Source organism: Desmodus rotundus, chromosome X (assembly GCF_022682495.2).
Source record: "Desmodus rotundus isolate HL8 chromosome X, HLdesRot8A.1, whole genome shotgun sequence".
Taxonomy (NCBI): domain Eukaryota; kingdom Metazoa; phylum Chordata; class Mammalia; order Chiroptera; family Phyllostomidae; genus Desmodus; species Desmodus rotundus.
The window spans coordinates 66,442,230-66,470,137 of record NC_071400.1 but is presented as its reverse complement, the minus strand read 5'-3'; the positions used below and the strand labels follow the sequence as shown (position 1 = coordinate 66,470,137).

General features: G+C 49.0%; 1 protein-coding gene across 1 annotated transcript; it reads right to left on the bottom strand.

Moving 5' to 3' along the window:
- Window positions 1–169: 169 nt before the first annotated feature.
- OTUD5 (OTU deubiquitinase 5) lies at window positions 170–27,247 on the bottom strand. Its single transcript, XM_053917123.1, has 9 exons — window positions 25,905–27,247; window positions 15,932–16,025; window positions 7,893–7,957; window positions 7,646–7,802; window positions 7,400–7,548; window positions 3,394–3,597; window positions 1,738–1,927; window positions 1,536–1,649; window positions 170–1,235 (listed from the first exon to the last, which is right to left on the bottom strand). Exons 1-9 carry the CDS (start codon window positions 26,490–26,492, stop codon window positions 1,114–1,116), a joined length of 1,683 nt encoding a protein of 560 aa, XP_053773098.1. The 5' UTR covers window positions 26,493–27,247; the 3' UTR covers window positions 170–1,113.
- Between the last annotated feature and the right edge of the window lie 661 nt (window positions 27,248–27,908).

Below are 27,908 nucleotides of genomic sequence, written 5' to 3'. Positions count from 1 at the left end.
AGTGAATCAAATATGAATGAACTCTGGGCCCCAGAGAGAACCTACTGGAGAGCACACAGCCCTCACACATCAAGCAAAATTTGTATTGTACCCTCTCCACCTCTGCCCAGAACCACCCCTACCCCTCCACCCCCGACATTCTGCCCCACACAGAACAGAGGCGCTCAGGGAAACTGACATTTGGTTTTATTGTGCCAAGGACATTACAGATGGTGGATCTTGTCAACACCTGCAGGGCACGGGTGCCCCATTTGCCAAGGCTGCTCCCACTCCCCACACTCAAATCCTGGGCGGTGGCCATAACCCTCAGAGGTGCCCCCACCCCAAGATTCCAAAGACACTGGTAGTGGTGATGGTGGAAGCAACAGGAATGCAGTGAGGTCAGAGTCGCATTGTCCAAAGCCCATGTGACACCAACCACCCGTACTCTGCCCTGGCTCGTGCTCTAGACCCTGCCCACCTCCAGAGCTGGAGGCCAGAGAGAGCAACATCTGTGTGCTCTCCCTGTGTGCCACAACCTGTCTGCCCCCAAACCAGAGATGCCACTTCATAGAGTCAATGTTGTGTCTATGTCATTTTTGACTGGTTAATTTTATAAGATAAAAGTACATTTTAATAAAGAAAAAATTCAACATTGAAGGCTCAGACATTCTTAGGGTACTGGGAAGGGGAATTCCCCACTTCTTCCTCCCACTTCCCTGGCATAGTTGTGGAGGTGGGTTGAAAAGGTCTTCAGAACTTGGGAGGAATGGGGGTCAGGAAGGCTTCCCTCTGCCTAAATGTCTCTCCTCGGGAACTGCCTGGCTGCCAGTTGGTTTGTCTCTGTGTGCCTCTTGCCTACCTTCGGCACCCTTGCCCGAGTCCCCTGTGGAATGCAGGGATGGTGCTGTGCAGAGGGCAACAGGGCACGTCAGCTGGCGAAGAGACAGGTGATGATGGTGGTGGCAGCGATGAGAGGGGGCAGAGGAGTGGGACAGCAAGAGGGAAGTGGGAAGGAGGAAAAGGAGGGGAGAAAGGGAAGAAGGCAAGAGGGAGAAAGCCAAAGAAGATGGGGTGGCACTGGAGGGCAGGAGTGGTGGGAGTTGGGAGATGGTCTCCAGTCTCTGGTCTCCATCAACTCTTGTCTGGGGGTGGATCTCTGTGCACTTTGTTTTTCTTCATACTGTCTAGGTATTCTTGTTGGGACACTGCCAGCACCGAAGCTAGGATTTCATCATCATCCCAGTCGTTCAGACCTGTTAGGCAAAAAGGGAAAAAGAATGGAGCACCCTCAGCCTGCTTTTTCTTCGCCCTTTGCAGATTCCTGACTCTGGAAAGATCCCATCCAGGCCCCTCTCACTCCTACCTCTAAGAAGTCTCCTCTGAGCCTCTGAAACCCTACTCAACCCCTCTGGGACAGATCCCTCAGGCCTAAAAGACTCCCTTTTCTTAGGGAGATGGCCAGAGACTCCAGAGACCCCTTCTCAGGACTTACTGCTTCTTCCATCTCTCCCAACCTCCCAGCTAGCCCCTGGCCCTAGATAGAGGAAGCTTACCAAAGGCGGAGGGGGACATCTGCTGAATGAGGGCCCGGCACTCCAGAGCAGGGTAGAGGGACACGAGGGGGGAAGTTGCTGGGTCAGCCCCTGCTGAGAACTGGCTGCTTGTACCTGGGGCAGATGGACAGTAAGAGGCAGGGCCCAGGACCTAGGCAGTACCTCCTAAGCCCTGCATGCTCCCTGTCAGCAAGTCACTGACCTGGTGCACAAGGCGAAGGAGGTTTGGCAAGAGCTAAGACAGTGCCTGGGGAAGGGGGCTTGATGCCCAGCTCGGCATGCAGCTCAGGGTGCTCGGGTGACCGCTGCCGTGGGGACCGGCTAGTCCACTCCTCCAGGCCACTGGAGGCGGCAGCTGTGGCAGAAGTGCAGGTGGCGCTGGCTTTCCGGGGCTGCAGTGGGGAAAGAGGAAGTAAGAACCTACAAAAGTCTCTACCCTCCACTGCCCTATCCCCAAGGGCTCACTCCTTCCCAGAATCCTGGCTGTGACACAATTTATACACAGACCACCATCACTCCCAGTCACACAACAGACCACAGAACGAAGGTAAGCTCCTTAGCCCTCCTCACACTCTCACAGGCAGTCTGACAGGAAACCTGCTACCTCCACATTCAAAACAGATCCAGAGCCACCCCCCTCCTTTGCCTGTCCCATCAGCAGTGACCTGAACTACTGTAGCAGCCTTCTCAAGGTCCCCTGTTCTGCCCTTGCCATCCAGACTCTGTTCTGTACTCAGCAGTCAAGGAGATCCTATTAAATCCGAAGTCAGATCTCATCCCTCCTCTGCTCACAACCCTCCACGGCTTCTGTCTCACTCAGAATAAAAGCCAAAATCCTCACCACGGCCCACAGGTCCCTTCCCAATCTGACCCCACTGCCTGACTTCTGTCCAGCCACACTGGCCTCTGGCTGCTCCTGAATCTCAACAGGTCTGTGCTACCTTAGGGCCTCTGCTCTAGCTGGTCCTCTGCCTGCCCCCACACATGCATAGAGCTAACTCCCCTTATCTTTGGCAAGCTTTTGCTCAAATCTTACCTGTTCTGAGGTCTCCCCGGTCCACACTATTTAATACTGTGAACTCCCAGCCCCACTCAGCCCTACTTACTCCCTTTACCCTGCTCTGTATGTTTTTTTCCATCCATACCATCACAACTCAACTAACTTATTCATTATTTTTATTGTTTATTTTGTTCAGTTCTGCAAAAAATGTAAGCATCACAAGGACACGCATCTGGGCCTGCCTGGCTCACCAATGTACCTCTGTACACCTAGAAAAGTATGGGGCACAGACCTACAATAAATATTTGTTGAACAATTTACTCAGCTTTTGCCAACATCTACAATCACTCTAAACTCATTGTGATTTCTCAAATGTCTGTATGTCTTGCCCCCTCCCTGCCCTAAAAATTTCAACCTTCCTATGTGAAGAGTAACTAGAGCTCCCATCTCCACTGGTCTCTCAGCTAGGGGCAAGGGCCCCACTGAAACATCTGTCTCCCTCAATAGACAGGGGACCACTGAGGGTGGAGCAGACTAGACTTGATTTTACATTCTCAGCACAGAGCCTGGTACACAAGGACACTCAACAAAAGCTTGTCCCTCTGAAACTATCCATCAATCCTGCATGTCACCACCAGTGACTTCTCTCCCTCTCTCCCTCTTTAAGTGCTTGTTCTGCACAGGTGTTGAGAGTTCTAAGGCACAGCGCCAAGACTGAGGCCAAGATAAGGTACAGACAGATTTGGGAGATTCCTTGTCTCCCAGATGTCAAAACTGTTTAATTTTTTCTGCCTGTTTGGGGCAGAGATGGGAAATAATGGGTTCTTAGCCAGGCCAGTGACAGAGCCTAGGACCCACCTGGCTGGGGCCGCGAACCTGGCGGGCCTGTTTTTCCTGATCCCGCAGCCATTGCAGGTAGGATTCTCGAGCTACCTGCTCTTCAATAGCCTCATTGGTGGCTTCCCAGTCTGTGGCCCGCTTTTTGTCTTCCAGCATCTGCTGCTCGATCCATGATTCCTCTGATGTTTTTATGGCGCTCTTCATCAGGGACTGCTCTGCAAACTGTGAAAGTGGGAGGAACAGAGATATGGGGAGACACTCTGAACTCTGGCCAAGAGCCAGAACTGGCTCAGGGAAGTGGGCCCACAGGACCGAAGAGTGGAGATAGGAAGGCAGGTCCTCATACTAAGCACTCCCCTGGGCAGGCTGACTGTTCATCAAGGACTGGGGGAAAGTAGGCGTGGGTGGCAGAACTACTAGTTCCAAACTCCTACACCCAGATGCCCTGCTCCCAACCCCAAGACAACTAAAGTACTAAGTCTGGGGCAGCCAGTTGCCCTCTAGCCTAGGCTGGAATTTATTTATTTATTTTTTTTTAAATTTATTTATTTTTAGAAAGAGGGGAAGGGAGGGAGAAAGAAATATCAGTGTGTGGTTGTTTCTCACGTGGCCCCCACTGGGGACCTGGCCTGCAACCGGGGCATGTGCCCTGACTGGGAATCGAACTGGGGACCCTTTGGTTCACAGCTTGCCCTCAATCCATTGAGCTACACTGCCCAGAGTAGGCTGGAATTTAAAGAAGCCTTACCCAGTGATGACTTAAGTTTCATAATGCTGAGGCCTTCCTCATCTATGCTCAAGGAGAAAAGATTGCCTAAGAAGTTAGCTGTTTGTGCACATGGTGGAGGGAGCAATCAGGTATTTAAGGGGACGTGGGGGTAGTATCAGCATGCAGGAGAGTGCTCTTTGTTAGACTGTAAGATATGATTGCATTTTAAAAAACAAAATAATAACAAATTTCAGAGCATACCCCAGGCAGTAAATGTAAGTACTGTTCAATAAAATTCTAACATTATTTTAATGCACATATACACACTGCACACTTATGTGTGTGCATGAAGTAATGATATAAAATGTAAATTTTTACCTATGTATAACAGTCCAAAAAGTATGTAAAACTCTGTGTTAGAAGAAGAAAATTTAAAAATGGGCAAGAAAATCTAAACACATAATTTCATCAAAGAAGTTATACAGATGGCAAATATGCACATGCAAAGATGCTCAACACCATTTGTCATTAGAAAACCAAAAATTAAAATGAAGCAGTACCTATCAGCTGGTAGGTTCATACAATTATGGATAGTTATATACAGAAATATTTCTGGATATGTGTATACACATATATATCTCCTTACTCCATCAGCTAAAAGGGCATAGAAACAAGGATACCCCAGTATCAAGAAGCACAATCAGCCCTGAGTGGTGTGGCTCAGTGGGTTGGGCATTGTCCCACAAACCAAAAGGTCACCAGTTCGATTCCAGGTCAGGGCACATGCCGGGGTTGACAGCCAGGTCCCAGGTTGGGGGCATGCAAGAGGCAACCAATTGATGTTTGTCTCTTGCATCAATGTTTCTCTCCTTCTCTTTCTCCCTACCTTCCCCTATCTCTAAAAGTAAATAAATAAAATCTTTTTAAAAAAGGAGCACACTCAGCACCCGGATTGTTATTTTTAGTAGCATTCCAATAAATGGAACCAGGGCCCCTGGAAGAAATGTCTGGTTCTAAGACCAAGGAAGGAAATACACACGCTGAGCCTGGAGAACCTGTAGTGCTAGAAAGTAAGGAAGTGCTCAAAACCAAAAAGAACAACAACATCGAAAAAGAAAGACAAAAGCCTTTAAAAAAAACACACTACCACAATGATAGGGGTATGTCAAAGAGATGCCGGAACCAACTAAGACAGCTTCCAATAGCCCAAAATGAAACAATTTGAGCATCTAAATAAAAATAGCATTGGATTATAACCCAAAGTATGAAATAAATGTCTGTGAGTCCATACTGAATAAACAAATGATTGAATAAATGGGGGACAAGAGACCAATTTCCCTTGCAGGAGGAATTCCAAAAAATGTATGTAGATATTCTGCCCTCAAGGAGATGGAGCTTAACACCAACTACTTAAGTGAGAGCTGAATACAGTGACGTCCTTCCAAACAATACGGTCTGGAAAAGAGGGTGGGGGAAAAACAATGGTTTTACATTGGAGAAAACAAGCACTGCTTCTGCCAGGTGATCAAAGGTACCAACAGCAATCATAAATCGTTTTCACAGTGAGGTGCTGTTGATATGACGGGATGAGAATGGCATTTTACCACTGTGTTCTTCCTCCCCACAGCCCATGCCCCCAGTCTAAGCATGAGAAAAACATCAAATTCCAAAAGAGAAACATCCTTAAGGAAACCTAACCAGTACTCCTCAAAACTGTCAAGGTCATTAAAAGCATGAAAGTGTGGGACACCATCACAGAAAAGGAGCCTGAAGAGACATGACAACTTTAATGTATTAATATTGGTTCATATATTGTAACAAATGAATAACTGTCATCTGACATGTTAATAATGAAACTATGTGCAGGAGGGAGGAAGGATACATGGGAACTCTGTACTGTCTTCTTAGTTTTTCTGTACACTCAAGGCATTCACATTTTTTTTAAAAAAAAAAGGAAAAAGAAATGAGTGATCAAACCACAAAAAAGTCTTAAGTGTATATAGAGTTAGGTGAAAGAAGACACTCTGAAAAAACTACATACAGTATGATTCTAATCATATGACATTCTAGAAAAGGCAAATATGGAATCTGTAAACAGGTTAAAAATGAAAACAAGCAGAGAAAACTGTCACAGCCAAGATGAGCCAAAGGAGACATGGCAACAGCTGAGTGTAACATGGTTCTGAACGGGATCCTGGAACAGGTAAGATCATTAGGAGAAAATGTAGATAATATGAATAAAGTATGGCCTTTAGTTAACATATCAATATTGGCTCATTAATTGTGACACGTTCTGTGCTAATAAGGTGTCAATCATAGCGGGGTATATGGGAATTCTCTAAGCACAATTCTGTAAAATATAAAACTGCTCTAAAATTAAAAGTTTATTTAAAAGAAAACAACATAGTCCTGGTGTGGTGCGGTGGAATGAGCACTGGCCTGCAAACCGAAGGGTCACTAGTTTGATCCCCGATCAGGGTACGCGCCTGGGTTGCGGGCCAGGTCCCCAGCTGGGAGAGTGTGAGAGGCAACCAATGCTTCTCTCGATGTTTCTCTCCCTCTCTCCTTCCCTTCTCCATCTCTTAAAATAAATAAATAAGATCTTTAAAAAAATAAAAAAACAAAACAAAAACCCCCTAATATTGGAGGGCGTGTTGGTGTTAGGGTGTGTGTTTCCTAAAATGAGGCAGGAGCACTTTCTGTTTGTAGGAAGTGAAACCTGAATAGAAGATATCAAACCCCCCGCAGACAAATATTATGAGAGAGAACAAGAATCTGCCAATGTGTGCTAGGGAAATGTACTGCCACCTTCTGAGCACCTACTAGGCACCAGGCCCAGTGCCAGGCACTATCTGTATCAGCTGAGTTGCCAGCCCAGATTACTTGTGAATACTGCCTTGGTCCCACAGCCACTAAAGTGTTGAGGCCAGGCCTGAACTCCAAGTCTATGGTCACAGCAATTACAGATGTCTGTAATTGCTGACTTTCAGAGGAGGATCCACACAGGTGCCAAGACACCCAGACTGAGCCCTGGATCTAGTCTCCCAAATATGACTCCAGATCCCAAATTGCCAGTCCTCCATAGGCACAAAGGATAGGTGAGCCAGCTCAGGCAGACAAACGGAGACCACAGAATGAACCCTGAGAGATCACCTTGGATAACTCCCTGATTTCACAGAGGTGAGGCCTCAGGGGCAACTCAGAGAGGGGGCAGGACATTTTTGTGGGCTAGGGGTAGAATTGAGACCCAAACAGAGGTTTCTGGCCTCTAAATCCACCAGCCATCTTGGGTATGATAAATGGTAACATGCTTACCCCTGGTTTGAATGATGGCAGGCCCAGCCCCACACCAATGGTGGCCTTGTTAGGATTCACCACTGAATTGTAGTGGATATTCCGATGGTAGCTGACACGGATGGGTTCATCCTCATTTTGATGGATCCCATGGAATGTGTTGATGGGTTCTGCAGAAACGAGAAGGAAGTAGCATCCACAGTGGGTCAGGTCGGGTAGGCTCAGACCAGGTACAATCAGTTGCTCACCTACCCACCACAGAGGTACCTGTACTGTACTGGTACACCTCCACAGGCCGGTTGTACATCTCTGCCATGGCCTGCATCTCAATGTGGTTGCCATGGCAGTTGTTTTTTCGTTTCCGGTTGATGTAGGTGGTGAAGTCTTCTGTGACATAGTTGGAGAAGTAGTCGGCATTCTTCATCTGCAGAAGAGATTAGAGAAGGTTAAAGTCTGTGTGGGTAGGAGATCCTTCCACTCTGCCCCTGCACCAAGGTCTCTGCAAAGGTCTCACCAGATAATCCATGCAGTGCTTTCGTACGACCTCATGCATGTCCTGGTCTCCATATACCTGGTCAGCTGTGGAGGCAGAAGGAAAGGAAAGGCTGGGATCAGAGATGCCACCTGAGAAGAGTTCCAAGTCACAGAACATCCTTGGGGTGAACGGCTAGGTGCCAGGGAAACTTCCTTTCCTACCCCAAGGCCTGGAGAGTTCTTGGCCTTGTGGGCTAGAATGGGGTTATGGAAAAAGAGGCAGCCAGGGACAGTCTTTAATAACAAGAGTACAGGTAAGAGAGATACAACCACAGGCCTCTTGTGCAGATGACTTTGTCTAGGTCACACCTGGCCACTTAAACAAGTCAACAAACATTTTAAGTCCCATAAGTGGCCTCAAGCACTATTGATTCCATATCCCCACCTTCACTCTACACATGAGGAAACAGAGTTTGTGGCTTGACCAAGTTCACACAGAAAGTCAGTCTGTGACAAATTCAACTCTAGAATTGTTTGCCTGACTTCCCAGAGTCAGCATGGCCTTTGTATATTGGAAAAAGAAAAAGAAAAAGGAAACAGCTGGACTCTAAGCCCAATTCTGCCAGGTACCAGTGAGCTAAATAGGAACAAGATGGATGACTCCCTGGCAGGCCTTCTTATGAGATTAATGAGTGTACTGTGACCAGCACAGGGCTTCAGACAGAGCAGTCACTCAGTAAATTAGAGTCCTCTTCCATGTAGTGGGGCATAAATATGGGGTACTGTGAAGGTGACAGCTGAGTAAAATCCTGCCCCTGTCCGCAAGAAGCACATAGTCTAGTAAGAGAGATAAGATACACATGCACTGAACTAAGCTTAATTCAGAAAGGGCAGCCTGTGGACCAAATGGTTCAGGCATCATGGGGTTTTGGTCAAATTAAGAACCAGGCTCCCTCTGCCTTGCCCGAAGATTTTCACACATGCCTTCTCTCATTTCAGGATGTTCCTTCCATCCTGCTTGACTGCCTACTTGTCAAACACCAATGTGTTCTTTAATAGTTCCCCCACCCTCCCAGGCACCTCTATCATCAGATTTATCAAAGGTGTGTACAGACTTTCCATCTGCCTGATCACAGTAGGCTCCCACTGAGGGCACAGGGCAGTTCACATCCAAGTCCACCCCCAGCTGAGGGTCCAATACAGTGCAGGAAATTGGGAAGAGTTTGCTGAGTGGATGGACAAGCTGGGGGAGTCAGGAACTCTTCTCCCTGGGAAATTAAGGTGGGCATAAAGACGAGGCATGCCTGACGTCCACTGCCTAAGACGAAGAGGGAATCTCCCTCTGTCTCCCTAGAAGACCATTGCTCTGATGGGATCTCCCGCACTGGGGCAGGGTCAGGTTCTGCAGGGAACACTGCAGAATTCTTCCATGACGGCCAGTCTACCTCGTGAAGAATTGCCAGAAAATGCAATTCCCTTCCCTCCCTGGAGGGTTCTGTGAAATAAGGAGAGAAAGGCTGCTTTGCCTGCTCTCAAGTCCTCCTGGAGGTATGCAGGGACCTGAGGGTGAGGGTTGTGAAGGCGGGAAGGGGTAGCCCCATCACTGATGTAAACAAGGATGTGGGTTCTGTGGCTACATTCTCCCCCGCCCCCCAGCGGCACTTCCAGAAAGTCACATGCCCTGTGCATAGGCTGGGGGCCCCCTGCTGTTGCCTTTCTTAGAAGCCAGTACCACAGAGCCCACTGCGGCTGCCTGCCTGCCAGAGCTGCTTGACAAGCTATTTCTGTAGAATGGGCTTGGGCGCAGAGAAGGCAGTGCTGTGGGCAGCTGCAGTAAACAGGAACTGAAATGGGAGCAAAGGAGTTAAATAGCAACTGGCCTGCCTGGCTCCTAGAAGTGGCTAGAGTTGCTAGTAGATAGATCCACCTGAACTAGATGCCTGCCAGATGCAAGGAAACAGAGAAAGATTGGGAGACTGTGGGACAGGGAAGGGAACTGGGGAAGAACCCCATGAGGGTCCCCGCATTTCCCTGTCACTGACCCCTTTGCCTGGCAGAAAGGCTCTGCTGCCTCCTAGCTGTGGGGCACTGGACAAGGCCCTTAAGCTCTCTGGGCTTCAATGTCCTTATCCATAAGCAATGTCCTCATCATAAAGCAAAGAGAGTAACTCCTCTTCCTCTCACAATAGGACACGGTGAAGACAACAGGGGGCAGTTTGCCAAACATCTGAGGCATACTAGATGTTCAAGAAACAGGGCTCCATGTCGTGGGGAAGACGATGACTCCTTCAGGTAGCTAGCCACCCACAAATCAGCCAGAATGTCACCGGAACCACTTATTAAGCCCTTCCTCATTTCTGTTGTACTTCCTCAGTCAGAAGCAAGCCCCAAACCTGGAGTCTAGGCTGTCGCTTGTATACACAGGAGTGGCTCTCTACCTTTGATAGGGGACTCAAGAGTTAGAAAATTTTAGTTTAAGGTAAATAGTTATAAGCCTAATAAGTAATGCATATGTTAAAGCTATTGTTTCAGGAACTACAGATAAGGCCCATCCTGGCTCCACGGAGACACAGCCGACCTCCTGGGGTACTGCTAAAGATTACCGCCTGGGGAACAAGTAGAGGCATCCGGGCCATTGTGTTCCCGGAAGAGACAGACCACCCACCCCTGGGAACAGCTAACTGCCCAGGGCGAGAATGCTGCAGTTTTCTTTTACCTAATTCTCCCTGAATTTCAAAAGCCCTCACCGCACCTTGTTTATTCCCTGTTACAAGAACGCTGCCTTGGAAAGAAAATGTAAAACGGTTTGTCAGGGTGGGAACCCGCCCTGCCCGTCTTCTCAGATTGCTAGCCATCTGAATAAAGCGCCCAAAAAGATTAAATCCCTGTCTCTGCTTATTGGATTTAGTACGTGACAGGCAGCCCACCCCGAATGCCAATGTCTTCCCCCACCCCCACCCCCACCCCCGCACAGACCCACCCTCTGTAATTGTACTGCAAATCTTTAGCAACCAAATTAATGTCAAATTATTAATACAGGTTTCACATAAGAGGGTCCTTTAAGTGTGGGAGAGGTATGACCTTCTCTATTTATCAATAAAATGAAAAATATAACCTCTCCTCAATTTTAAGATACACTGACAGGTGGTATGATGCATGTATTTAATCACGCTGGTAGGGAGATGACCAACCTCACTGATAAGATACACCCTAGTTTAGGTATCATTAATGTGGAAGAAAACAAGTTCCTCAGAACCAAGAACACAGAGCAATAGTTCCTCCCCAAAGAGGGAGAGTAGAAGGATCTTTTCAATGATACAAGGTGGAAAAAAAATAAATATCCGGCACGGGCTAATAACACAGGAAGTCCTCATTGAGGAGGCTCTTGACTGACTTTGCTAGTCCCACATCTGTCCTCTTGAAAGCCTTCCTCCTCCTAGAAGGCTGGCACAGGGGCTAAGGGCCAGACTGGATTTCCCTGTGGGGGCCGTGGTAGGGGAAAGGGCCCAATGGACTTGCAGAGGTAGGGGAATTCAGAGAACTTGTTTTGATAGAAACTGAAACTCGTCCTCTTGCTGACGCTGCATTTGTGGGCAATCTGCACCTGCTCTCCCCTTCCAGCGTCCAGCTGGAAGAGGGTCCCCCACTACCTCACCTATGTCCCAGACCAAAAAGGGCTCAGAAATCCTCGATATTGGTTCCCCCAAAGCCTTTTTACATTCCAACTCATTCTATCCTTACCCTCCCAAAACTCAACTTTACATAGGAGGGATATCGAGGTACAGAAATGTGGCACAGCTGGCCCAAGTTCACACACACTTGGGAGGGTGAAGGGGCAGCCAGGCTCTCAAGGACTGACTTTAAGCCCAAGATGCCCAAGATGACACTGCCACCACTCCAATCCAGCTATTACCGTAACCACCTGACACCCTGGGGCCAGGCCTGATCTTGTCTACCTGTTTCCCCACAAGCAGGAATCAGCTGGAAAGGCCTGGGAGTGGGCAGAGATTATAAGCATCAGGCGACATACCCCCTCACTAGGAACACAGAGGTCAACATGAATCTTACCTCCCCAGATCCCACTTCTGTCCTTTCTCTGAGCAGACACACCAGCACAGAAATGCACATGCACACGTACACGCAGCCAGCAGATCCTGCCAAAGATGTTCCCTGAGGCCAAATTCCCATAGGACAACCCTCACTACTAAAGACAACTATCACATTCAACAAGTAGATGCCTTGCCGCCAATCAGGAAAGACTGAAGGCTGCACAAGATATGAAGCTTTGCAAACTGAGGACCCTGACCCCTCCTTCCTAGCCTTGGCCAGGGGTTGGTGGGAGGGGGAAGAGCCAATAGCACTAACAGACTTGCCTCAACCTCCCTCTGCTGCTGCCTGGGGGGAAGGTCTCTAAACCTCCTTAGGTTCCCTGAAATGACACTATTTGCAGAGGAGTTATGTGGAGAAGTAAGACAGGAAAGCCTGGACTATCTAAAGGAGTTTAAGTACAGGGCCCTACCATTTGTTTTAGAAGCACCTGAGAACTGCCTCCCTGCCAGGTTACTGCCTGCCTGCCTGCCTGCCTGCCTGCCTGCCAAAAGAGCCACAGCCTGTTCCGCTGAGGACAGAAAAGGAAGCTGTGTCTGCAGGAAATCTAAAAACAAACCACACAAGTGTATACACACAGCAGCAGGGGGAGACAGGGGCCTAGTTTGTTCCCACTTCCCTCCTGGCCCCACAGCGATGAGCCGGGGAAAAAGCCTCACCTGCCTGTCAAGCAGCTGTGGTACATACTTGTGACAGTGGCCCCAACTACCCCAACTGTCATAGACTCAGTGGGAAGACAGCGGAACTCAATCCTCTCAATACCCTGGTCTCTGCGATGCCTGCTCCTCTACCCAGACTCCCATGGCAAAGATGGGAAGACTGATGGTGGCAGGGCAAAAGCCAATGGAAGCTGACATACATGGTGGCCCATGGGGATCTTCTCCTGGCCTGCTTCAACCTCAAACGCCAATGTTCTGACACCGGCCTGTGTGGCCTAGATAATAGGGTCTTGGCTTTCTCTTGAGGTCCCAGTTTCCCCATTTATAAAAGTGAAAACCGGTCTAAGATCTATCCCTTTAATGCTGATGGTCCATGTTCCAAGACCAAAAGGCCCAGAGGAGTGGGCCTAGCTAATGTTTCTGGGCCTTATCGCTGTAACATGCACATCCCCAGCTGCTTCTCCATGCACATGTGGCCTTCACTTTACCCACAGAGGCCAGGGCCAGAAGATTTTGCTGAGTCAAACCATATGGGGAGAAGGAAGGACGAGAGATACAGACTCACGTTTCCAGGAGATTATCTGAGCAGAGCAGAGACAGAGTGGACTGCAGGATACCTCTGGGACTCAGGCTCCCACTTCCATTAGACCCAAGCCTTCGCTGATGCTTAGTCCCCCAGTACAGGGTGGTGGGAAAGAACTGGGCACAAGGAGTGGATAGTGGTTCACACTGGGGACACCGAGACCCCAGAGGCAAAACAGAAAGTAGAAAGCCACCTGCCTCAGGACTCACAACAGGAGAGGGCCACGGGCTCCTAGTTGGATGAAGTAAGGCCCAGAGAGGTCAAGGAATACAGCTCAGGTCACCCAGCCCATTGAGAGCTAAATTAAGAAGCTAGGGCTTTCCTAGAGCAATGGAAAGAATGTATCCTTTGGCACCTCTGGGTTCCCATGTCAGCTCTGCCACTAATGACCTGAGCACGTCATTTCCCTTTCTTGAGCCTCATTATTCTCACCTGTCTCATGGGATAATGATCCCAATTTTGCAGGTGAACCTGAAGTATCCAGCTGAATGCACAATGCTGAAGGCAAAGAGTCAAGCTCAAGGAACAACAGAGTGTCCCCTATGTCTGTAATCCCCACTCCAACTCTCACCCCCAGTTATGTGCTCCCTTCACTGTTCAATGCATGGCAGGAAGTTAGAACATGTAGCCTTCTCACCAGAGCCTAGGGCAAGTACCACCTGTCCCTGTCCGAGCTAGGCTGGAAGCAGAGAAGCAGTAGAAAGTCTGAGGACAAAGTCCCCTTCACAGGCACATGCTGTATGCACTCTGCCCCGGGGAAAATTCCAGATGAGGCCTACAGACTCAGGGGCCATGTACTTCTGGGGAGAGACTGTGGGGCTTCTGAGGTTTTATGGAGAAAAGCCAAGGGCAGCTCAGTCAGGGGAAATGTATAGCCATAGTGCTGATAAGGAAAGGCCTTCAACCTGCCATGGTCAGCTCTTCCTGTAAGCTCAGGCCTCTTACTGGAAGGCCCCAACGGGGGGAAGGGCCAGAGGATGTTTGGGGAAAATAGCTAAATGAACACATGGGCAAATATTGTTCTCCATGTGGGTTACTGCACAAGGCAGGTCTTCACTAGCCTCAAGGTCTGCCCCAAAGACTGCTCAAGACCCAGATGCCCAGCTGCATTCTCCAAACCTCATTCCACCAGCACCCCTGCTTACCCCACAACCAGCCTGAGATCTCAGAACAGGACCTAGCACTGAACGGGCTCGCACCTAGTCTTTCTTCACTTTCCTTTGGTCCAAAATGCCTCCCAACGTCTTTCTCTAGGAAACATCTCAAGGAGAACACAGACTTGAACCACAGGAGTAGGAGGATTGGGAATTTCCTAGCCGGCAGAGACCATTGCACAAACCTCTGTTTAGTAGAAAAGGAGGAGTCAACCACTCATCCCACCTTTCTTTCACCCATTCAACAAACATTTGTGACTCTGAGGCAGCAAGTAGCCTTCAGGCTTTACCAATGCTACTGTTCCATGAGGGGCTACTATGCCTTCAGGCACTAAAGGGATTTACTCAAGTCATCACATTTAACTGTTACAACACTGGGTCTTTTAGGCTCAGGTTACAGACAAAAAACAGCCTCAGGATAAAGAAAAGCTGCTTGCCCAAGGTCACACGGAGAATCAGGAGCACAGCCTGGAGTGGAGCCTGGGTCAGTCCAGCCTACAAGCAGGCACAAGGGAGAGAGGGGCGTACCCACAGATTGAGAATAATGGACCCAGAAGGGATTTAAGGAGCCCTTCAGAATCAATACCACTTCACAGATGGGACAATAAAAGTCATGAGTGAGGGCCAGAACAAGAAGAGAGAGGGCTTCTGACTTCCAGCTCAGAGCTCCTATCAGAGGACACATTCTATGGAAGATATCACAGCCCCAAAAGAGTCAGATCACACTCCCAGCTTCCCCTGGATGCTAGCACAGGACCTCATGACTGCTTGTTGGGTTTAGACTGGAGAGTAAATGGTATTAAGGAATTATTAATTTTGTTAGGTACAATAATGGCATTTTGGTCATGTTGAAAGACAGAGAGACAGACACACAAACAGACTGACCAACCCTAGGACCCTATTTGTCAGAGAAAGATAACAGAAATGTTTACAAATGAAATGACCCAATGTTGGGTTTTGTTTTAAAAATACTCATTTCATAAGAGTGAGAAAGAGCGGGCAGGGCAGTGATGAAACAGGGCTGGCCGTGTGTTTATGACTATTTGGAAGATGAATGATGAGTACATGAGGGTTCACTATTGTCTCTACTTTTAAATTGTGGGTTTTTTTAAACAAAAGGTCTATGATCCCAAGGTGAAAGTAGTGTGCTGTGGTTAAGAGCCCTCAGACTAACCTAACCCAGACTCCAACTCCTAGCTCTACCAGGTATTATCTGACCCTGGGCAATCATTCCCCATCTCTGAGCTGCTTTTCTCATCTGACAGATGGAAGCAACAGTCCTGACACTTACCCAGCTTGGGGAAGAATTAAAAGCGTTTCCTGTAGTGCCTTTCAGGGCAATCGGTCCCTAAGTAATGTTATTTTCCTTATCACCATTGTGCTGTTATTATTACTCTCACATCACCACACTGCCTCATGACCAAGGGCTAGAGGCCAGATACTAACTTGAGGCTGGGGCCTGGAGTCCCTAAAAGACTAGTTAACACTGTCCTCAAACCTGCTTCAGGGGTTACTCCTGACAGCTGGGACACTCAGGGGCAGCCCTAGGCAATTGAAGGCTGAGGCAGAGACTCACCTACAGCCCGGAAGAGACAGGCGCCGTCCTCCTTCATTTGCTTGATGATGAAGCCCTTCTTGTCTCGCAGGGCTTTTTCAAACCAGTGCTCCTGCTGCAGGGAAGAGGTAGGGGGTCAGCAACAGGAAAGGCCTGTACCCCCTCCCCAGAGCTCTGCCTTTGAGCTCCTGAGAGGCCCAGCTGATCGGCTGAGAGGACACTGGGCAAGGTCAAGTTCTCAGCCCTGTTTGACCATTCCATGCACGTGGAGCAGAAGACCCTTTCTTTTAAGGAAGCAGTATGTGTGAGCAGAAGACTTGCTCCCAGAGGGGCCCCAGCTACATTCTGCCTCCTGCTGACCATGCGGGGAATCCAATGCTGGACCTTCCCCTAGGCAGCCAGAGGCCCAGGGCTGGCAAGTATGGGGAGGGGGGTAACCTGGCTCTACCTCAAGGAGTTCCACCTGGGAAACCTCTAGACACTTAGGGTAGGAGAGATGTTGAGAAGGGAGCTATTGGTAAAATCTTTCTTTTAAAAAAAATTTTTATTGATTGATTTTAGAGAGAGGAAGGGAAGAAGAGAGAGATTTGTTGTTCCACTTATGCATTCATTGGTTGCTTCTTGTATGTGCCCTGACCAGGATTGGACCCGCAATCTTGGTGTACTGGGATGCCACTCTAGCCAACTGAGCCACCCAGCCAGGGCTATTGGTAAAATCTTGAGCCCTACATATAGCTAGAAAGTCCAACATCTTGTATAAGGTAAAATGTATGCAGAGCATTATTTTACTTGTGATTGAACACATTTAAAATATATATATATATATATACACATATACACATATGTGTGTGTATACAAACACGCATGCACACAAAGTTGGGGAGGCTATGTAACAAAATATTACCCCTAAGTGTTGGATACAGGTGATTGCAGGTAATAATACCTTACCTCCTTCTTTATAAGAGGTATACAGTCCCTTGTCCAAAATTCCGAAACTCAAAAAGTTTTGAAAACCAAAAGTCTTTATATAACTCCTTAGGCATCACTGTGTGACCTGGGCTGATGAGAACCCATTTAACCCACTTGGAGGTGAATATTCAAACATTTCCATGAAGAAACATTTGGGTGTTTGATTATGAGGTGCTGCCACAGTCCCCACTGGAGGTGTTACAGGAACACAGTATATATACCAGATGACTTTTCTAAAATTTTCTGAAATTTCTCTAAATTCCAAAGCATATCTGGCCTCAAAGGTTTGGATTAAGTGAACCTGTACAAATGTGCATTTTCAAACGTGTTTTTAAAAATAATGCAGAGATGACAAGAGAGAATACAGAGGATTTTTAGGGCAGTGAAACCACTGTATATGATACTATTATGGTGGATACATGCCATCATACATTTGTCCAAACCCCTAGAATGTACACTGAGAGTGAATCTCAATAAAACAACTATGGGCCATTTACACAATGGAATTCTACTTGGCCATAAAAAAGAAGAAAGTTTTACCCTTTGCAACAGTATGGATGGCCCTGGAGAACATTATGCAAAGTGAAATAAGCCAGTCAGAGAAAGACAAATACCATATGATCTCACTCATATGTGGAATCTTAACGAAAAAACTGAACTAACAAGCAAAACAGAGACAGACTCAGATGAACAGATGACAGCTAGTTGGTGGGGGTGGGGGGTTAGAGGGTGGAGAGATGGAACAAAAGGGAAAAAGGACTCATGGACATGGACAACAGTGTGGTGACTGCTGGGGGGCGGGAGGTATAAGGGGAGTAAATGGTAGTGGAAAAATATAATAAAGATTTTATACTTAAAAAAAGAAATGACATAAAATTTTAAAAAAGAGCGAATCCCATTGTAAACTATGGATTTTGAGTGATTGTGATATGTCAATGTAGGTTAATTGTAATAAATGATCACTTTGGTAGGGGATGTTGATAATGGGACAGGCTATGTATGTGTGGGGACAGGGAGTATATGGGAATCCCTACACCTTCTGCTCAATTTTGCTGTGAACCTAAAACTGCTCTAAAATATAAAGTCTATTAAAAAAATTTACTGTCTATGTGTCACTTAAAACATATTTTCCACTTCAAAACCAAACAAACCCAAAGCAGTAGTAGACCTTTCCTAGTCCCCCTACGCCCTCTGCTGGTCATCAGAAGAAGCCAGCCTGATCCAGTATCAGGGCTAGGAACCAAAAATCCCAAGGCTACTCCTTGGGGACACCACACCGCCTAGAGATTTATAGGATCCAGGCAGTTGCCAACCACAGGGGATCACCTCTCTGTAGGCCATTTCCCCCCAGCTCAGGTGAGACAAATTACTGGCAAAGTAGGAAGCACAAAGTTTGGAGGCCAAAAGCCCTGGCTCCAACCCCAACTCTTGTCACTCACTCGCTGCATGATTTTGGATAAGCTCCTGAGCTCTACAAGCCTTAGTTTCCTATCAAATGGGGGACATTTGATATACCTGAAAGAGCTGTCAGGAGGATCAGAGGAGCTTCAGGACCAGAAAAGGCTTTGTAAATAATGTACTATACACTGGTTAGGTGGTCACCAGCCAGAGAGGAAGGGGTGAGACCAGCACAGAGATAATGTACCACTGAGAGGCCCTCAGAAGGTCCCAGGTGAGTGGCTGGGTAGGAGGGGATGAAGAGGGGGTGACAAAGGAATACCCAGCAGCCCCAACATCAGGGCCCAACCCTGGGAAGGTATGGCTGGCTGGCATTCTAAAGATGACAAAGGCACTGGGAAGCCCTTAATGGGCTTCCATGGACAACACAAAGACTCTTGTTTGTGCACAACATTCCAGCAGTCCAAACGTCCCTCCTACCTCAGAGGCTATGGACTAGTACGCTCCAGCCAGTTCCCCCAAATTCATCCCTGCCCCGCAGGGTCAGCTATCTCCCAGCACTGCGGCACCTGCCCTAGCCAAGGGTTTCTAGCAGAAAAGCTGCAACTATGGCTACAGCCTCAGAGTAGACAGAAAGAGAAGTTAAAAAAATAAGGGCACACAACAACCCCCTGCCCTCAAGTGTTGGGGGAAAGAAGATCAAAGGGGATGAGAGGGGCTCCTACTTATGTATCCAACAAAGGGTTAGCAGGCAGCTACTAAGCCAGACCTTGGGCTGGCAACAAGGCCAGAGAAATGAATCAGACTTGCGCTCTGCCCTCCATAAACTCGCCAACTCCTAGAGGGGCGGGGAAAGAGGCAATGACTACCAACAAGAGTGAACAGGGCTGTGAAAGAGATGAACACAGAGGGGCTGGGAAATAAAGAAGGGACCTAGCCAGTCATTAAGGCTGGAACCTGAGAGGGGGGTACTACCTGAGCAAAGGATTAAAACACCAAGACCTCCAGAAAAACTTGTGAATTGGATAAGAAATCACTTCTGCCATGCAGTACCAGGGATGCCAGAGGACAGCAATGAGTTCAGCAGAGTTAAAGTCCTGGGTAGGACTATGAAGGTAAGTCCTTTCTTCCTGGTCCTGCCCTATGAAGCAGGGCAGGACCAGGAAGAAAGATGAAATCATATTAACCGAATGCCTGCCCCATGTCAGGTGCCAGATGCAAACGGTGACCTCTTAATTGTCCTTACCACAGCTCGGATGGCAGGAAGCATTATCCTTATTTCATGAAGGCAAAAAACCTGGAGTGTGGGCATTAGCAAGACATACTATAGAGGCAACAGGGGAGGCCTCATGAGCCACAGCATGGAGACATACTTGGTGGGCCATCCTGGGGAAAGCCTAGATTGTCCCTAAAAATGAAGAACGCCTGAGCAGGACTTTGCACAAGCAGGGCTTTGGATCTGGGGCAGCCAGAGGGGCATGTGGGCCTGGATCTGGAGGTCAGGCCACTACCCGCCCACTGACTTTGGCACCAGCAGGCTTAAGATTCCAGGCTCTGGTTGAAACCCCTTTTCTCTCCCTGTAGGGAGAGAAAACAGGGAGATCCTGGTCCTGGGTTCCAGAAAGTTTATACAATCCCAGGAGCTCCTAGCACACTCTCTTCCTCCCCCCAGCTGGACAGGAGCCTCCAAGAAAGGTGCCAACTTAGAAGTTCTTTAGGAAAATGGCCCAGGAAGCACAGGCTGGTGGGAGTGACAGGTGGAGGGTGGCCCAGCCATACAGAAGTTTAAGCTACATTAATGCTCTGGCCTGAGGAAGTCAAGTACAGATCCTCAATCTTGCAAGCCCTGTGGGCATGTCCATCCACACCTCTGAGCCTCCACAAAGGGGTTGGACAAAACCCTCTGTCACCAGGGGATCCCAGGTGCAAGACTCTGCAACATACTGGTCCAAAAGCCCAAGAAATGTTGAAACAGATTAGGGGACCCAACTGACTTATATTCCAACCCAGCTCCAATTATTAGCCATGTGATGACCTGCTGTGAGCCCTAGTTTTCTAATCTGTGAAATGTTGTAACAAGCCTCCCAGTAATAGGGATAATGGGCAGACTCAAATATTACAGGACTCTGCCCAGTACGAGAGCACTTAATGAGCTCCCTTCCCCTTCCTGGAAGGGAAACAAGAACACCCCTGTAGAGTAGGCTGAACAATGACCACCCAAGCATACCAGGCCCTTATCCCTGGTACCTGTAAATGTTACTTTATAAGGAAAAGGGGTCTTTGCAGGTGTGATTAAGCTAAGGATGTTTAGATGCAGAGATTATCTCAGAGTATCTGGATGGGACCTAAATGCAATCACAAGTGGCCTTAGAACAGTCTTAGAAAGACCTGATACAGACAGAAGAGGAAACCACACATACACAGACAAGATGTGAAGACAAATGGAGGTTAGAATGATAGGCTCACAAACCAAGGAATGCTGGCAGCCCCCAGAAGCTGGAAGAGGACTGGGTTCTCCTCTCAGGCCTCTGGAAGACAATGTAGTCCTGCCAACACCTTGATTTTGGACCAGTGAAACAGATTTTGGACTGCTGCCCCCAGAACTGTGAAAGAAGATATGCCTATTGTTTTTAACCACCTAGTTTGCGATAATTTGTCACAGCAGCCACTGAAAAATAATACAACCCACTGGGAGTATTCCTGGTGTGAGCTGTGAGGCAATGTCATATGGCTATCACCCCACAGGATTCATCTCTCCAGCATCACCACCCCCCCGCCCCCTGCCCCGCAGGGAGAGGGTTAGAATTAAGGCAGCAGAGGTCTATACTCCCTCACAGCCTGGGAAGCTACTGACCCCACCCATCAATAAATGAGCTGCCACTGAAGGGGGAAGAAGCTGGAGAAGATGGTAGCAGCAATGGTAACTCATGGACAAATGTCTTCCCAGAGCCCATGGCAAAGACATATTTAGTATTCTTGGCTTCACAGCTCTGTCCCAGCAAGCCTGGTGCCAAGATCACCCCTCTCTCCCCCCAAACACCCAGGAACCAGTACATGGCTCAGCTCCATGCACAAAATACAGGCAACCCATCCAATGAGAAACACAGACAGATGCACTGCTCTCTAACACAAGCTCTCCAGGGCAGAGGGATGGGAAAAGAGCAAGCTTTAAAATCTAATGCCAGGCCACTAGGGGGCAGGATTTAAAAAACAAAGATTCTACTATTATGCAACAAAAAGAAATGAAGTACTGATCCATGCAACAACATGGATAAGCCTTGAAAACATTATGCTGAGTTAAAGAAGCAAGTCACAAAGGACTGCATATTGTATGATTCTCATTTCTATCACCCATCCAGAAGAGAAAAACTGATCAAGACAAAAAGTATATTAGTGGTTGCCAGGGGCTGGGAATGGATGAAGGGACTCAGGGATAATGATACTGTTCTAAACTTGACTGATCGTGGTGATGGATGCACAACTCTGTGAGTACACCAAAAGCCACTAAATTTTACACTTTAAATTGGTGAACTGCATGGTGTGTGAATTATGTCTCAATAAAGCTGTACCAATTTAAAAACAACCACCACCAAAGAACCTAAAGCACTGGCCAGGGAGAAGGAAGTGGAACATTGCTTGAAACTTCATAGCATACCCCCAAAAGTCAAGAGGCCCCGCTCAAAATATTTGCGATGGGTTGGGGGAGTGGGGAACAGGGATAAAGAAGAGGTTACAATTAGCTTCAGAACACTGAGTCCAATCTCCCTTCTCACCACCACCCATTATGGATGGAGAAACTGAGACCCAGTAAAGGGAACTGCTCAAAGATAACAGGACTCAAACCCAGACCACTCAGGCAGGGACTACTTCATGCCATACCATTCTGCCTCCCCTTTAGAGGAATTGGCAGGCTCCTAGAAGCCAAATGAAAGGTCTTTGCTAACAAAGATTGGTTGTTACAAAGGTTTCTAGGAAGAGCCCAGACGATCCTGGGGAAACTGCGAGAGGACCTGGCCAAGGTCTGATGTGGGTAAGGTCAGGTACACACATACTCAATCACCTGGGCATGAGTGAACTTTTGAAGAAAAACAAAAGGCATCTGAGAGTTTACCCAAAGCTGTAAAGTAGCTAAGCAAGAGACCCTGGGGTTTGAACTAAGGCCCACCCAGTTCCAAAGCCCAAACTCTTTCCACACACAACCTTACCTCTATACCATTCAATAGGCTCCCTGACAGGCAGCCCCTGAGCTTATTCACCATAGCACAGGGAGCCAAAAAAAAATCACTGTCCACCAACTGTGACTGTCCACCAAACAGGCTGCTTGTTCTGCCCACCAATCTTGGATGGCTGGGAGAAAACAGGGGCAGGGGAGAGAGGGGGAGAAATCCAGTTCTTTCTCAAGACACCCACCATTCTCTGTCACCTCCAGGTCTAGAGGGCTCTCGGAAATCCCAAAGCTAAATGACACCCTACCTTACCTGACCAATGAGAAAACAGGCCCAGAGAACAGAGGCAGAACTATTCTGGTTCATCCAGCAAAGCCCCAGCAAAGCCTGAGTGGAAACCCTAGCATCCTGACTATAATGCTTCTACCACCTCAGCAAGCATGCCCTGTTCTCAAAATGTTCTATAAGATCCTCAAGCTGAGGGTGTTTTCAAGCTATTCTTTTCATACAGCAGACTCTCAGTAAGGCAGCCATGCCTGGGAAAGGAAACCTCCGACTCTAAGCTTCCAAAAGGGTTCCTAAAGGTAGTAGAGGTACCATCACAGTATCAGGACAAACAGGAAATCTGAACACTTAGAACTAGGACTCGATTCACCACGTGGGCTCCCTCTCAACAACTCCCCTCTTTCCCAAGGGATCTAACTGGCCTCCAGACTACAGATGCCCTGGTGACAGTTCAGGACCAAGACTGGGGCAGCAGGAAGAATCTCCTCCTCTTATCATCCCCCAAAGTTCCCAAGTTGGACCAGGTAAGCTAGGAAGAAGCATATTCTTCCTTTTGTCCCAAGAAGTGGGAGGACAGGAAGCCTCTCCTCTGTAGTTAAGAAGGGAAGATATCATGCAACCACAGAGCTTTACTTCCATGTTCTTATGGGGACAAGTGTCAGGGAGGAACTCCCAACCTAGGAGATGCAAAGGGGGTATAAGGTGTCATTCTAGTCACCACGGCAGCACATGACTTTCTTCCTCTCTGTCCCTGGGACCAGGGATGTAGCTCTGTGAAGGAGGAAAGGCACACTTTACCCCAACCAGGGAGAGAAGAAACAACTCCTGGTCCTGACTCTGTGGGTCCAGATGTTTTAGCCTGCCTGGAGTAGTAATGGGTGGAAAGGCAACAAGGAGGGAGGCTCAAGACAAGGCCCAGGCCCCTGTGAAGTACAGAAAAACTTATTTGAGCCAAGGGGGACAGTGATATGGGTGGAGAATTTCCCTGGGGTGGGAATGTCCCAAACCCATTTCCTGTCTCTGGTAAGAAAAAAAAAAAAAAAACTTGTTAAAAGCAATTCAGGAAGCTCAGAGTATTTCCCTGATCCTGGAAATAAGAAGCAAGCAGAGCTGGGTCAGGGTGATTCTCAGGATATCTCCTAGCTCTTCAGAGGAGGCCTGAGTCCCCATGTCTCCAGTAACTGACAAACTTCTCACAGAAAGAGAACCTTTCTGGCCTGAGGGTAAGGGTTTCTCATGACTGTGAAGGGCACCCGGGTCCTTCTGTCCAATGGGGGAAGCCTTAGGCCACACTGGGTGGTGCCTCAGTGATAAAGGATTGCCTGGTTGGGGGGTGCTTCATACCCATGGGGCTCAGGCCCCTCCCTGAGGTGAAGGATCTTTTGTCCCTGGGGGGAAAGCTTAGGCCCCTGGGAAGAGGCTCAGACTCTTTTCCTCAGCATTCCACCCTACCTATGTTCCCAAGGGAAAAGAGCAGTTCTCAGGACTTAGCTCACAAGCAGAGGGTGGTCTTAAGCTCAAGTCCCCAGGGCGAGAAATCTTAGGTCCCTAAAAGGCCCCTACGACTTGGACATACACCCAAGTATACACTCAGGTCCTAAGGCGGGGACCTGAGTGTCTCGTGCACATGAGAGCAAGTTCAAACTCTTTGTGGGGAGGGGAAGACTCAGGACCCTATTCCCCAGGAACTCTGTATCCATACCCCCAAAGGAAGGGTCTCAGGAACCAATTCTAGTGGTGAGGCGTCCTATTTCTGAGGGGTACCTTAATTTCCTTGAGGGGGAGGCTCAGACCTCATCTAGAGACACAGCAGTTATTTGGAGTACATAAGGGCCTCTTGTCCTTGAGAGAAAACTCAAGTGTCCTTGGTACAGTGGGACTCAAGCCATTGAAGGCAGGCTCAGATCCATGGAGAGGCCTCAGACTCCATCTCTGGGACTGCATGCTGCCTAGATATCAGGCTATAGTTCCCAAGGCAGACATCTTACATCACCGACAAGAAGCTCAGGCACTTGTGGGGGATGCTTAGATCCCTGTTATAGAGAGAAAGAGTGCTATTATGTTCCTAAGATGTGTTTCAGTCCTTCATAATCAGGTAGAAGGAGCTCATATCCCTGTGTGTGTGTATGTGTGTGGGGGCTCTTAGGCCCCTAAGGAGAACCACTTAGACAAAAGGCCCTGAGAAGGGTCCCCTAAATATTTCACCTTGCCTAGGACCTCTGTGGGCGGATATCAGTTTCCTAAAGAGGATTCAGGCCCAGTGTCTAAAAGGCCAAGTCCTTAAGCAAAGGGGTTAGGCTCCAGTATCCAAAACAGTGAGTCTCATTTTCTCCAAGAAAGGCTCAGGCCTTATGGGGGTGGGGGAGAGGAGCCAAAGGTCTATCACTTAAAAGAAGCTTAAGCTCCTGGAGATTCAGACTCTTGTCCTAAAGGTAGTCTGAGAGGAAGCATAGACCCTTGTTACTTAGAGAATGAATCTCATGTACTCCAGTATAGTTTCTGATCTCTGGGTATTGGTTTTGGCTCTTGTCCCCGAGGGGAAAGGATCTTACCTCCCCAAGAGAAGCCATATCCCTGGAGGAAAGCTCAGAAGATCCCTCTCTCTAAAGGGGATGTATATGTGTGTTAGGCCCTTGGAAGCAGGCTTAGGACCCCTGAGGAAATCTCAGACCCCACTGCTGATGGTCCTGTCCTGTGTCTCCCTGAGAAGGAAGGAGAGGGATTACCCTATACAGTGTCTCAGTCCCCTGAAAGGGCTTCAGTATCTTGATGACACTCAAACATCTGAGGTCTCCACCTTACTTGTGTCCCCTGGAGGGGAATTCTCAAGACTCTTATCTCAGAGACAAAAAATCTCAAGCCACTGAACACAGATCAAGGTCTCTTGGAGAGTCATGAGACTCCCCTCTCAGGACACATTCCACCCTGCCTGTGTCTCTGCGGGCATTCCCACCTATTGACCCCAGGACACAGAAGATGCCACAGACAGAATCTTTAAGTCCTCTGTCTTATCTGGGGCTTCTAACCGCAAGTCTTTCGGGGAGAAAAGGGAGGAGAAAGAGGGTGTCTTACTCCCCTACCACCAGAGGAAAAAGTATTAGGCTCCGAGAGAACACGTTTAAGTCCTTGGGGATCCCATCCACCATCCCCACTCACCTGTCATCCCCAGCCCATACCTGCTCAACAGTGGCAGGGTCCATGGCCTCAATGCGTGCTGCAGCCGCTTCATACTCATCCTCACTGTTGTAACCAGCGCCGACCTCCTCACGTTCCGGACTGCCCCCTCCAACTGAACCCACCCCGGGGGCTTGACGCCGCCGCTTGCTGTGGCCAGGCCCGGAGCAGCAGCTGCCAACGCCCACCGTGCCGCCCACGCCCACCACTACGCCCGCCGCGCCCACACCTGCTGCAGATGCGCCCAGCGCGTCGCCCGGGCCACTGCCAGGACCGCCAGGGCCCCCACAAGGAGGTGGAGAGCCCTGCTGAGGCCGGGGGCCCGGCACTGCGCCAGGCTGCACAGCCAGTGCCCAGCGGTGAAGTGCACCCGGTGGCCCCGGCAGCGGTCCCTGAGGTGGCGGTGAGGCCCGCTGACGGGCCCCCACAACGCCCGACTCACGGTCGCCGCTGCCTACACCCGTGCCGCCGCCGCCCACGCCCACACCCCCGCCGCGGCGAGGCGCCGGGGGCAGTTGCCCGGGCGGCGGCGGCTCGTTGGCAGGGTCGGCGTCGGGAGGCGGCGGCTTCTTTTTGGGGAGAATAGTCATGGCGGGACACCACGGTAGCCCCCAGCAAACCCGGCGCACGGCACGCTGGGAGAGAACCCGGATGAGGGAATAATGCGGTGCGCGAAGGACGACGGGAATCAAATGGATCCGGATAAAGAGATTGAGGCACCGGCTGGAGAACCGTAGGCGGTGCGCAGGTCACGCGACAGAAGAACCCGGATGTGAAGCCCAAGACCAGCGCAGCGCGGCGAGTGTCGTCGCCTACTCTCCGAGTTCGGCAAGTAGACTGTCACGCTCGTTCCGGCCTTCCGTTTCAAAGGAAACAGAACCAAAACAACCACCTCTTCGCCCCGCCCCCTTGCAAGTTCTTGAACTACCGGGTGGGGCCCCCCGGTCGCCGCGCACGCGCGTCAGAGCACAGCCCCCGCCTCTTGCTCGGAAGTACGTGGGCAAAATCTTCGCTGCTGCCACAACAATTGCGGGCACCAACCAATTGAAGCGATTGCGTGGGTCCTCGCTGATGCCCAAGGGCCAATCGGAGGCGAGCGATCGCCCTTCTGTGAATCTCCGTCTCAGATGTCAAAGTTGGCACCCTTGTTGCTGGCCTTTTTTCTCCGCGACGTCCTGCTCTTACTTCTCTCCCTGAGGCCTTGACTCGCAGGCAGAGGTACTGCAACAGGACAGCCTGTCCTGTCCTGCACACGACAGGTTTAAAAGCACCTCCCTTCCAAGCTTCCAACTTGACCGCTCTCCGTCAGACTGACAGGAAAATATAAACACTCCTAAAGCACAGCAATCCCCTGAAGCGTCAGTTCCGGTCCCACCCACCTGCAAATCCACACCAATGGAGAGGCAGGCGCTGCTTCACTTTGACAACAGGTTGAGTGCTGCAGTGATTGGTTAAGGGATGCAGTCACTTGCGTCAGACAGGCCAACCTTGTGACAGGCATACACCAAGGGAACAGTGGGTGTTTGGGAAGCAGACACGCCCTCTTTAGCACCACCACACTTTTGACCCTGTGTTGACCTCCCCGCCCCTGTGGCTGGTGCCCAGGCGCGGCACAGCTGCCCTTTTTTTTTTGGTGTGTGAACCTGAGTTTACCTGGATGGAACAAAATTTTATGTATATTCATCTCTGTCACCAGCCAGCGTCTCACAGTGGGGTTGGTAAAACTCTCTGCTACTGAGTGGCTGGATAGTTACAAGCTAATCCTAGTTCTGCTCCTTCTGTCTGAATGATCTCTGGCAAGTCATTTAACAACCAATCCATCCCATCCTCAATTTCTACTTCTCTGTAACATGGCAATGATAATTCCAATTTAAGGATCAGAGATTCATGCTTGTAAAGGGCCTGGTAGTGTTCCTGGCACATAGTAAGTGCTCCATAAATTGGCATGACAGTGCACCAGAAGGATCCCAGGCTTTGGAGTCAGGAAGACCTCAGTTACCAATTGC